General features: G+C 44.4%; 1 protein-coding gene across 6 annotated transcripts in view; it reads right to left on the bottom strand.

Moving 5' to 3' along the window:
• Positions 1 to 2,426: 2,426 nt before the first annotated feature.
• The window catches only part of LOC147032340 (intermediate filament family orphan 2-like), a 36,141-nt gene continuing 25,074 nt past the window's right edge, over positions 2,427 to 13,493 (bottom strand). For all 6 annotated transcript variants that reach the window (XM_085869866.1, XM_085869865.1, XM_085869868.1 and 3 more), the window contains exons 13-15: positions 12,502 to 12,626; positions 12,171 to 12,236; positions 2,427 to 3,828 (exon numbers count right to left, since the gene is read on the bottom strand). In XM_085869866.1, the coding sequence (XP_085725992.1) occupies positions 3,771 to 3,828; positions 12,171 to 12,236; positions 12,502 to 12,626 (249 nt within the window). In that variant the 3' untranslated portion in view covers positions 2,427 to 3,770. The remainder of the gene's footprint in view (positions 3,829 to 12,170; positions 12,237 to 12,501; positions 12,627 to 13,493) is intronic.

The raw sequence follows: 13,493 nt of genomic DNA, 5'->3' as shown, positions 1-13,493 counted from the left end.
CAAACCCCAGATCCACAACATTATTATATTATATTAATACGCTAAGCCATATTTTGTGGACATATCTCCTCCGAAACTGCCGGACGGATTGTCGCCACTTTCAGCATGCGGGTGCTCTGTGGTCTAATGTACAGCATAGGCTACGTGAGATCGCACCATATGGACAGGTTTGGGAATTTTGTGTGATTTTCTAATTTTTACATTTATTTGCATGGTGACGTAATGACGTCATGACATCATCGGTCATTCGCCGACGTCATTACGTCTGTCTTCAAGAGACCGTCACCACTAAGAGGCGTAATGCCACTCCAAGAAAACAGCGTCTGCAATGTAAAACTCATCTGCACATGCCGACTACCTCAGAAGGTGCATTTGACACAAAAAAATGTAACAAGAAACATTGTATATAAAAAAGTTCTATAAATCACATTGTGAACACTGGATATATTGACATCCTAATGAACCCTCACTTTCGAAACTTAGCGCGGATTTTGGCTCGTATACAATATATATATATATATATATCTATATATATATATATCTATATATATATATATCTATATATATATATATATATATCTATATCTCACACACACACACACACACACACACACACACACACACACACACACACACACACACACACACACACACACACACACACACACACACACACACACACACACACACACGTTACGCACCTGTTGGGGACTATGTTGAGATGGTTCAGCGGACGGTAAGACCCATCCTCAGTGATAATCATCAATTTGATTGGTCTGTCTCCATCAGCTTGTTTCAATCCCAAACCGCTCTTTGGGGAAGATTGTTTGTGTCCTCCAGGTGTTGAACATATAGATCTCTTTCCCACATGAATAAATTCTCTCAACGCCTCAGGGGTGTCAGAAGAATGTAGTGCCAAAGAGTGGACGGAGGAAGTCAATACAAGCAAAAGCAAACTTTAACGAGCAAAGATCGCATACCCTAGGCCAGACTTGTTTAGTGTGGTTTTATAGTACATATTTTATGGACGTACTCACATTCTAATTGCACATACTTTTAGAGGTACTCGGTTTAAAAAAAAGAAAAAAGAAAAAAAAAGAATACATCATGTGCTACTGGTTACCACGAGGTGGCGTTTGTAGCCAACATTAGCACATTCTGTGCTGACAGACAGATAGACGGACCCAAATGCAATACCCTCTCCTTTGGCAAGGGTAATGAGGCAGAAGTTAAAAAAAAAATCTCGGTAAAGAACCCTAACATTCCTTTTTAAAAAAAAAAAAGTCTCATTATATTAGCAGATTGATGCATTGAACAATACCTTTTCTCTTTCTCAAACTCCAAAGACTTTCTGGTGATGATTTCAGCTGTTCAGCAGCATATGAGAATGAGTGACACCAAGCACATCAGAATTACACAGTATCTAGGCATTATGGTATGCAACATCGAAAAGATACGAGTATCACGGTGCAGTGACCTGGCAATGCAATCTCAAACTCAGATGGAGAAAAACTTAAAGACTAGGACACGATATCGAGTGTAAAGGCAATGGAAGGCTGATCCTTTTGCAAGAGGACAGAAGGCAGTCTCTTTATTTTATTAAGAGATAGATATACCAGTTTCCATTATCCACTCGTTAAGTAGTTTGAATTTTCCTGCTGACCCTTTCAGCATTTGCCCTCGCCTTTCTCCCCGAGTGGGTGTCAGGTTGGATTGGGTTTGTCGGGTTGGTGTCCTGAAGGGTGAATGTATTGGCTCATATTGGTCTTTGTTTGCAGCACGATGGACAAATTGTTGATAGGATTTTTGTCTGCGATCTCAGGCTCACGGAAGTCATACATAGATAATATATCACATTCAGGACAAGGGCATCGAGACGTGTACTTTTCCACTAATTACAGACATTTGGAGACTGGATAAAACAACAGTATATGCGATTTAAACCTGACATCTGAACATGAACCAACTGTTGAGATGGGAATAACAAACAGGCCAACCAAAACGATTTGCACAAACTATCAGCATGGCGTTCAGCCAGAGGGAAAGCAATGTTTTGGATGTATTTAGCAAATGGGAGGAGGAACAAGATATCTAAAATGTAGTGTACTCACCTTTGAGCCGTGTTATCAAGATTTGATTGTAAACTGTCCTGGTATTTTTCAACTCCAACAATGAAAATGCCATTTTTCGAAGACGATGTTGTGCTTGTTGTCATTTGCTGGTGGATGTTAAAGATCCCAAAGTACCTTTTGAAAAGAAAGGTATTTGGGTCTGAGCAGGATATCCGCATCCCCAGAAATAATGCAACTGCAGCATACGATGGAATGCACAAATGGGGAATGAATTAATAAAGAGATGTGGGTAGAGCGATTGTAAAACACAATGGTGTTTTGTACAATAAAAAAAAAAATACACACAATCGAATGTAAAGTAAATAAAAATAAAAATCCACACAAAGGGATCAAACTTTATTGTAGTTTTTTTCCCCTATTGTGTATGGAAAACTACCCCTGATCTGATAGTCTTTTGCAATGCAATATTTGAAGCACAAGTATTTTCAATCAATCTCTGAAACTGCATTGACATTCTTCATCATTATTATTGCCTCACATCCATGCATTTCCTTCACACTAAAAAAAACTCTTAAGATTCTGCATACATACAATAAGATCATGAAAGAAGCGTAACCAACATTTTATCCATCTTCACAAACAAAAAACTTCGTGTTAAAATATTTGCTTTAGCTGCTGCATCATGCAGAGATTAAGCTTTTATAGCCGTCGAATAATAATAATATATAATATACATTTAAAATTTTCCACTTTCATGTGCAAGAGAAATGTTATTTCTTTATCACATGGGCAAAAATTTTAAATAATATAATTTCACATGTGAATCAGGCTTTGATATGAAAGATAAAATGTATCCTCTTTCCACAATGGTTTAACTTTTGGCATGACGTCTTCACGTGATTCTCCAATTCAAACAAACAAACAAACAAAAAAGACAATCACTCAAATTGTTAACCAAGTACTTTTACCGTTGACAGACGTCTTGGCAAATGGCCAAACACCATCGAGGGGCTGATGTCCATCTATATTATTACATGATTAAAAACATTTGTCTGTGGCCTTTCCTTATGTACCTCCCAACTTCCTTCCCCTTTAGTCCTCTCTTCCTCAATATATATTTTTTTTCCAATTTTCCTCTGTGCACATGATATCTATATATATATATATATATATATATATATATATATATATATATATATATATATATATATATATATATATATATCGACATGTATATTATATAGATAGACCACATGACTTCCTATTGAGATAAACATCTGGCACATTGTTTGAGCAATAATATAATTTAAAATATAATGAAAATAATCAGTCATACAGCACCACAAGTATTGCAAAATCAGCTTTCGAGGAAAGGCAATGAATAAACAGCTTGAAATTATTGGATTTGAGAGGGGAAAAAAATCTGACTGCTGAATGTATGGATCAGACCCACTTGATGTTGAAATGTATGGAAAACATTGCTGAAAATAAAGTTTCACTTTCAGCAGTATATATGTATATATATATATATATATATATATATATATATATATATATATATATATATATATATATATATATATATATATATATATATATATATATAAAATTCTGGCTTCTTCTTGATAATCTCTGCTTCACATTGCTTCTCCTTCTCTTCGACATAAACTCGCGTTTCCTTTTATGATATCATCTCCATCAATTTTTCTCAATGCTATCATGCTCTTCACATTTTCCTTCTTCCACTTTTTCATTCCTGCTTGAATGAAAGGGGAGAAACATAATTGTGTTAAAAAACAAAAAACGATAGGTGATTGTAAATACGAGTAATGTACAATGAAAAGAAAAGAAAAGAAAAAAAACCCCATAAGAGACAAAAGTTAACAAGACTCATGATCATTAAACAATGCAGGGCACTGCTGCGGTATATAGCTTACAGCATATCTGAGAATTAGACATCAAAGTAGATCTGTGTGCAGAAAGACCAATTGCAATAGCTCTCCTGTTCCTTAAAGGAAGAGGTGAGAGGCTCATAAAATCTGAAACAACTAGCAACAGACAACAATATTGTTATGAAATGGCCCAAAGGAGCGATCGAGTTAATTTCGTGTATATTAGATCTGTCATACGACCCCCACTAGAGACCGACCCAAATTAGCGGTCACCAGGACCATGTGTATCGTGAGATTCCTCGTTCACCCCCTTTTTCCTTTGCGGTCTTAGAATCCCCATTTTCCTTTTATTTTCACGCTTTGTAATGCATCCCAGGATAAGTTACATGCACCATTCTTAATTTATCTTCTTTTCTTTCTTTCCTCATATGGGAGATGAGCGCGTGGAAAATTCCTTTGTCTGGCCCTGGGCGCAAACACTTTCATGATATGCCATGACGTATGGCGGAACACGTGACACAAGCCCGTCAAGATGGTTCAAAGGCTCATCTCCCTGGCATCAGCTCTGTCTTCGGGCAGGAAGACGGCCAGCTCTCCAGGCTTAGAGTTTGAGGACCTCAAAGCAAGCACAGCACAGGTCCCGCATGCAGCTGACCTCCCGCTTTTTGTCTCTGCTAGTCCCGGCTTGAGACCGTTGTACCACATGAACTGAGGGAAGTGAACAACCTCTCCCAAGCAGACTTGTCATGCTATCTCTCCTCTTATCTCCCCCTTTTTTGTCTCGTAACCCCTGAATGAGTTTGTGTTTTTGAGGCTAGATAAATAAGCATTGGGTGTTATATTGTGTAACTGGTGTATATTTATTCACCCTGATGTAATAAATTAGTTTCATTCTCATTGTTGTTATTTCTTAAAACTGCTGTAAAGCATTTGCGTGCATGAATCACAAGCTCATCCTCCGGACGGACATTGAAACCGATCGGGAAAAGCGGACCATCGTGTACCACCGATACAATCACCATCATGGAATAGCTGTCCGTGGGGTGCGTCGCGCAGCACTGAATTAATTAAATAAGTAAGACAACTCTACGATTAGGCGGATGGCACCACGCCAAATTGTGATCGTGGAGCGGGCATTGGGATTACCCATATGATTAGAACGATTGGCATGTCCGAATCCACCCTACTTCCCCCAAGCTTTGCCATTACTGCTCAAGCATTTTGTGGGACTCATTCCCAGCATGGCCTGGGTCTTGCCACGTGGGTCTTGCACTTTCGGATCGACCTCGACCAAGTTACAACATAATACATTGTTGAGGAAATGGCTCCTAGTGGGTTAAAGGTGTTTATAGCATAGTTATTTCCTTAATGAGAGTCTCAGCAAAAGCGTGAAGTATTTAAATGTGATATTAGGTAGGCGTTGCTATTATGTCTAGACACATGACCCACACCTATCCCAGTGTCTGTCTAAAAACCACCATCCCTTTAAACTTTTATTTACTGTGTTACCCTCTGTAATCTGTCTTAAATGTCTCTTTTTATGCTTTGGTGGGCCTTGAGGCGCTATCTGGGTGGCAAAGTAAGGTCCCGGAGAGCTCAAGATCAGAGGTGCAGGGGCCGCCTGGTTGACAACTGGGAGATGGGCGGTCATTTACCCATCAAACAGGCCTTCAGGCAAATGGTAAGTCAGAGGGGAGGGGCACAGCGCATCATGAATGACGTATGTGCCCGAGGCTAGTGTGTACTAGGTGCGGTGGGACGCAAGAAGCACGCGGGCCACCATCTACTCCGCTTTATTGCGCGAGCAGAAGCACAGTCCTGCCACCCCTAGCGGGCGAGGCATGATATACGAAAACCCAATCACGTGACACAGCACACTCCTCCCCCCGTAAAATGACCCGTCACAAAACGAACGGATACTCACAACATGACCATCAGAAACCCATCAACACTCATAATCCTCCAAGTACCGCGGCCGCACCCTGACCCCGCCTCGGACGGGCAGCGCCACCAGACAGTCCAGGCTCATACGCCTCCCGGCTCGGTCGAGGTGACACCCTCGCCGGACTCGCACTTTCCGCAACACCAGCTACCCCCGACTGCCCAGCCTGCTCGACGTCCCCGGGTAGGACGGCACCAGGCGAAGACCCCCTCGGCGCCGGCCCAGCCAGTCCCGGCGATACAACGTCAGGTGCCGGCGAGAATACCGGTGGGGGCCCCGCAACGTTCGGCTCGTGGAGGTGTGGGGGGGGGGTGACGCTGAACAGCGATCATGCATCTGGTCCACGTGCCGCTTCCACACATCTCCACCATCAGTCTGCACCATGCAATTCGCCGGCCCCAGCACCCCAGAGACCACAGCCGGCACCCATTTGGAACTGTGGAAATAATCGCGTACCATCACCCGCTGCCCCACCTCGAAGCTGCGGAGCCGCGCCGGACGCGACATTGCCCCACTCACCGACCCTCCAGGTCGCAGCAAATCTAGCCTGGACCGCAAAGCCCGTCCATAGAGACGAATAGCAGGCGAGTCACCCGTGACAGGATGAACTGCGTTCCTGTAATGGAGCAAAAAAACATCGACCACCGTCTGCACAGGTGCAACACCCCCCCTGCGCAAAGCCCGCTTCAACATCTTGACAAACGACTCAGCTTGGCCATTTGTCTCAGGATGATAAGGTTTAGATAAGGTCTCAGGATGATAAGATAAGCCTCAGGACCTTAGATGTCGAATACCATTCTGGCGCATAAACTCATCAAATACACCCGCGATGAACTGCGGACCATTATCAGAGACCAGGATCTCCGGCAACCCTTTATTAGCAAAGATCGTCCGCAGCTTCTCTACCGTAATGCTTGCTGAAGTATGCTGCATTACTACAACCTCCGGCCATTTAGAGAATGCATCAATCACAATGAAAAACATCTTGCCATTAACCGGTCCCGCAAAATCTACATGGACCCTCTGCCAAGCTCGGTCTGGCACAGGCCAGAGACCCGAAGCTCGACGCGGGTTATCAGCATCTGTCTGGCACGTGGCGCAACGCTTAACCAATTGCTCAATGTCTTTGTCCAACCCTGGCCACCACAACAGGCTACGAGCAAGACTCTTGGTCTTCACGATGCCCAGGTGACTGACATGCAGTTCTTCCAAACACCGCTGCCTGAACCTCGGTGGAATCCCCACATTATGCACCGTTGGACCAACGACAGCTCCGCTGCACGTGACGTGAAAGGTCGAAATGCCGGTGTCGAAGGCAGATCGCTCCAATTCCCCGTAGAAATCGCCTGGACGACACGGGCAAGCACCGGATCACGAGCAGACTCCACCGCAACCTGCCTGGCCGTGACCGGCCCGCTTTGGACCTGGTCCAGCACAAACACGTCGACTCGGTCGCCCAGCTCAGACGCAGGTGGACCCTCCGCACACGGCAAGCGTGAGAGCCTGTCGCAGTTAGCATGCTTCTCGGTGCTTCGGAACTGAATATCATAATCGTAAGCACCCAGAAACAGACACCACCACTGTATTCGCGCGGCTGCTACCACCGGCACTCCGCGTTCGGGTCTCAGGATGAATTGAAGCGGTTTGTGATCCGTCTGTAAAATGAAATGCCGCCCCAGCAGATATTGATGAAACCTCCGCACACCCCAGACGATGCTGAGAGCCTCACGCTCAATCTGGGCATATCCGCGCTCTGCTGTGGACAGGGTCCGGGATGCAAAACAAACAGGCTGCTCAGAACCATCGTCCATCCTGTGGGAGAGCACTGCCCCGATGCCATATGCAGAGCTGTCGCATGCCAATAGGAGCGGACGCGCAGGCTCGTAGTGCACGAGGACCGTATCCTCTGTGAGCAGCCGCTTGACGCGGTCGAACGACGCCTGGTGTGCAGGCCCCCAAACCCAGCGCTCGTCCTTCTTGAGCAACCGCGTCAACGGCGCAAGTTGTGAGCTGAGCCCGCGCACGAACCTTTGGTAATACTGGGCCATGCCAATGAACGCGCGCAGCTGCGTCTTGTCGCGAGGCGGTGGCATGCGCTGAATCGCCTCCACCTTCCGAGGACCTTTCAACAGCCCCTCCGGCGTGATGATGTGCCCGAGGTATTCCAAGCGCCGCTTGAAGAACGCGCACTTGTCCCTGTTGAAGCGCAGGCCGCACACTTCTAACTTCGTCAGCACTCGGGCAATGTTCGCCAGATGCTCGTCCGCCGTTTTCCCCGCAATGAGTACATCGTCCAGGTAGGTCTGAGCGGGCAGGCCAATGCAAACCTGATCCATAGCTTTCTGCCACAAAGCTGGAGCCGAAGCAATCCCAAAACAGAGTCGGGTATATCGATAGAGTCCTTGACACGTGTTGATTGTTTAAAGCTCGCTACTCCCGGGATCCATCGGCAGGTGAAAATATGCATCACGCAGGTCTAGCTTCGTGAAGTATTGACTCCCCGCCAATCGCGCATATATCTCATCGATTGACGGCAATGGATATTGCTCCATGCTGAGCCCCGGGTTAACTGTGGATTTGAAGTCCCCGCACAATCGGACGTCCCCATTCCGTTTCAGCACCGTGACAACCGGGGTGGCCCAATCCGAGCACGACACCCGTTCGATCACTCCACAGGCCTCTAGCCTATCCAGTTCACCCTTGACCTTGTCCCGCAGGGCATACGGCACAGGACGTGGTTTACAAAACCGAGGGACCACCCCCTCCTTCAAGAAGAGTTTCGCCTCCATGCCCTTGAGTTTCCCAAGGTCGTCTCTAAACAACCGTTGATGTCTTTGAAGAATCTCCTCCAACTGATCCTCCCACTGGCTCGGCACGGGTTGCACAAGGTGAACTGCAGCCCAGTCTAGCCTGATGCGGGACAGCCAGTCTCGGCCGAGGAGAGACGGCCCCCTCCCCCGCACGACGTACACCTGAAGCGTGGCGACCTGGCCTTGATACCGCACAGACACGTCTGCCATCCCGACTGGCGTTATCTTCTCGCGGGTGTACGTGAACAGCGCGAGGTTTGACCTGAGAAGCTTCAAGCCGTTGAGTCTACGCGCGGTCTGTTCGCCGATGAGCGACACCGCTGCTCCCGTATCAACCTGGAACGTGATCGGCGTTTCGTTTACTTCGACCTCCACCGTCATCGGGCGCGCCGTCGTTGGGCCAACTGAACCCAGGCTCAACACCGGCCGCTGGTTCCGCCCCGAGTCGCGTCGCACATCGCCGTCCCCGACTTTAACGGTGGCCGACGCCCCACGGCACACACGCGCCAAATGACCCACCTTGTGACATTTCAAACACACGTTGCCTTTATACGGGCATGCACGGCGCAGGTGTCGACCTCCACATCCCAAGCATGCCCGCGGTGTCACCCCGCCGCACGCGTGGCCGCGCGGCGACGTCCGACCCGCATCGAAGGTCGTGCGCGCGTCCCGGGGTGCTCGCGACCCCGCGTGGCCGGTGATGGCTCGAACATCCCCGCGAGTCTGCTCAACCGCCATGTGTGCTTTCATTTTCTCCACGATGTCCCGAAACGCCAGCCCGTTATCCCGGGGCCTGTTCGGTGCCACTAAGTCACCCAGCAGCCGATAATGCTCCGGCGAAAGCGAAGCGAGCAAGATTGACTTCTGCTTGCTCTCGTCGACCACATCGTTCGCGTGGAAATAGCAATCCAATTGCTCTGAAAACGATTCGAAGTCGTCCCCGTCGAAAACGGGCATAAGTCCGTATGATCACATCTTCGTCGCCAACTAGTGTGTACGAGGTGCGGTGGGACGCAAGAAGCACGCGGGCCACCATCTACTCCGCTTTATTGCGCGACCAGAAGCACAGTCCTGCCACCCCTAGCGGGCGAGGCATGATATACGAAAACCCAATCATGTGACACAGCACAGAGGCAATAAAGGCACACACGATGGGAGGGTGACAAGTGCATGCACACGAGCTGCATCGAGGTTTCTCCCTGTTGCTGAGAAATAGAGCCTTTTAATGCACAGCCTCCAGCTACGCCCCCATACAGCAAGCTGCATCCACTCTCCCCCTTATTATATGCTAGCTCCTGTCTACAGCCGGGAACTGTCCATTCCCTGCCTGTGTCACTACTTGGGACTCACTGCGTATTACCGGATGCAGCTTGCGGTATTCAGTCTCATCAGTTTCTAATGTCTATCTCCTGCGTGTATCTGATTGGGCCCTATAGACTTAAATAATTAAGGTTCCCATCTGTTAGTTGGTTTGTGGGCACATATGATCAGTCGTGATTTAATGGGGTTTGTTTGGTTATTGATTACTGTTGATTACTTCTCTCGTTTCCTTTCCCCCATGCCATCATTTCTTCTTGAAGAAACCTGACTTGGTCTCAAGGGAATTCTGGCTGTGCTGGTGCCTTCATTGGTGGTTATAAAGACCCACGAAGGGAATAATTGATTGTGGTCTCCATGCCACTGACAAGATCACATCATGTGACTCAGATTGCTTGGCCGAAGATCAGATCCAGTCACGTGATGCCTATCGGTACAGCACTGCATTGGGTTGCTTTGCATCATAAGACGCAAGTAGATAAAGACCCGCTAAATAGCTCGGTCGTCAGACGTAGATCTGGCAGGGAGGTCTCAAGGCGATCGACTGTTGAGGTCACTTTGATGTGACTTACCGGATTTGAACCAAGCAACTGGAATGAATCGGATGGCTGCAACAAAATATTGAAAGCGTCTGCCCTCCATCTAACAACCAGAGAGTTGGTGTCAAAGCCACCCAATGCTCGCCTGTTTATACATTTATCGTTTTTAAAAGACTCGTCTAATAATATTTTTTATAAAGCATTGCAGTGAAGTCTGATCCAAATAATTTTAAAGCAATATATGTATTTGTATATTGTAATCAGTAAAAAATAGTGTGGTAGATAAAAACATTAGAAAAGAAAAAAAAAACTTTAACGTTGATGTGCTACAAAAAAGTTAAGTTCAAAACAGGTCAAACATTTTTGAAATTTGAAATTATTTTTTCATTTGAACTTCACGACATCAATAATATACCCCAAAGGAACCTCCATGCTAAATATCAGCATCCTCGTACACATATTAATTGAATGGCAAGCTTCTAAATAACTTGCACCAAAAACTTTAACATTGATGTGCTACAAAAAGTTAAGTTCAAAACAGGTAAAAAATTTAACATTATTTTTTAATTTCAACTTAACTACATCAATAATATACCCCAAAGGAACCTCCATGCCAAATATCAGCATCCTAGTACACATATTAAATGAATGGCAAGCTTCTCAATAACTTGCACCAAAAACTTTAACGTTGATGTGCTACAAAAAGTTAAGTTCAAAACAGGTAAAAAATTTAAAACATTTAAAATTATTTTTTAATTTCAACTTAACTACATCAATAATATACCGCAAAGGAACCTCCATGCCAAATATCAGCATCCTAGTACACATATTAAATGAATGGCAAGCTTCTCAATAACTTGCACCAAAAACTTTAACGTTGATGTGCTACAAAAAGTTAAGTTCAAAACAGGTAAATTTAAAACATTTAAAATTATTTTTTAATTTCAACTTAACTGCATCAATAATATACCCCAAAGGAACCTCCATGCCAAATATCAGCATCCTAGTACACATATTAAATGAATGGCAAGCTTCTCAATAACTTGCACCAAAAACTTTAACATTGATGTGCTACAAAAAGTTAAGTTCAAAACAGGTAAAAAATTTAAAATTATTTTTTAATTTCAACTTAACTACATCAATAATATACCGCAAAGGAACCTCCATGCCAAATATCAGCATCCTAGTACACATATTAAATGAATGGCAAGCTTCTCAATAACTTGCACCAAAAACTTTAACGTTGATGTGCTACAAAAAGTTAAGTTCAAAACAGGTAAAAAATTTAAAACATTTAAAATTATTTTTTAATTTCAACTTAACGACATCAATAATATACCCCAAAGGAACCTCCATGCCAAATATCAGCATCCTCGTACACATATTAAATGAATGGCAAGCTTCTAAATAACTTGCACCAAAAACTTTAACATTTTCACGCTGACGCTCACGCCGGGGGTATCGCTATAGCTCTCTGTTCTTCGAACAGGCGAGCTAAAAATGTTTTAAATCTCCATCACTGACCCTACGTTTTTTGATACTTTAGCAACACAAATATGTCTAGGCAACAGACATGAAAGAGGTCAATAGAATCATACCCATTTCTTTCTTCAGTGTTTTCTACTTCACTTTCCTCACTTGCTGATGTTGGTGAAACTAGAGGTCTAAAGACAGGGAAGCGAACAAAGGCATGAGAATAACAAATGTAGTGTATTATTTTAATTCAATAACAAGAACAAAATCATTTAATTTATTTAAGAAAAACATGATTATTTAATAACCTGTTCTCTGTGTTAAAAAATGATGAGGATAGCTGGATAAATAAATAAATAAATAAATAAATAAAAAGTCAGTTTAGCTCGATCAGGAGTCTTGACACCCATCCGAATAACATTCACACGGGTGGACAATGACGGAGCAATTAATCACCTTGGTTTGCCAATAAGTCGCCGACAAGTTTCCATCTGCACATCGAGACCACGTTTCATGCTGCACATTTCCATGTACTCGCTCAGATGACGAGTCATGTCACTCTTCGCACTGCGCAGCTCAAGCTGTAGTAGTCACAAAGCCCAAAGGTTAGGACAAATGGGTCACATAAAATGCAGAACAGTACACTGGGTCACACTGAACAGAAATGGGTCACACGAAACAGCAGAACTGGTCATATGAACTGCAGCTTGTAAAGTTCACAGGAACAGCTCAACACACCCAAAGGTCAATCAAAATAGGGTTGCACTTTACATACAGATATGAATGGATGTGCACAAAAAGGGAATGTTATACGTTTGAGAATGTCATTGCAACAGCAGCAGAAATTTAAATCTCAAATTCAGTGCCTTCGGAAAGCATTCACACCTTGACTTTTGTCACATTTTGTTGTGATCAAGTCTGAATTAAAAACGGATTAAATTGAGATTTTTTTTTTTTTTTGTCACCGATCAACACATCATACCCATAACGACAAAGTGGAATTTTTTTTCTGAGAATTTTTTACAAATTAATGAAAAATGAAAAGCTGAAATGTCTTGAGTCAATAAGTGTTCAGCCACTTTGGAAATTATTTAGAACGAAACACACCTTTCTATATGAAGTCCCGCAGCTGACGGTGCACGTCAGAGCAGAAACTCTACCATGGAGTCCAAGGAACTGTCCGACAAAGTCCAAGATAGAGTTGTGAGGAGGTAAAGATCTGGGGAAGGGTATAAAACAATTCCTGGAGTGTTGAAAGTTCCCAAGAGCACAATGAGCTCCATTTTTAGGAAATGGAAAGAAAATGTAACTACTGAGACTCTTCCTAGAGTTGGCCATCCGATCAAACTGAGTAACTGACCACGAAGGACCTTCGTCAGGGAGGTGACCAAGAACCCAATGACCACTCTGACAGAACTACAGAGTTCCTTGGCTGAGATGAGAGAACC

Source organism: Eptatretus burgeri, chromosome 2 (genome assembly GCF_056783735.1).
Source record: "Eptatretus burgeri isolate ZD-2024b chromosome 2, Ebu_testis_v1, whole genome shotgun sequence".
Taxonomy (NCBI): Eukaryota; Metazoa; Chordata; class Myxini; order Myxiniformes; family Myxinidae; genus Eptatretus; species Eptatretus burgeri.
Note: the sequence above shows the minus strand (reverse complement) of the source record. Positions and strands in the feature narration are given on the sequence as shown.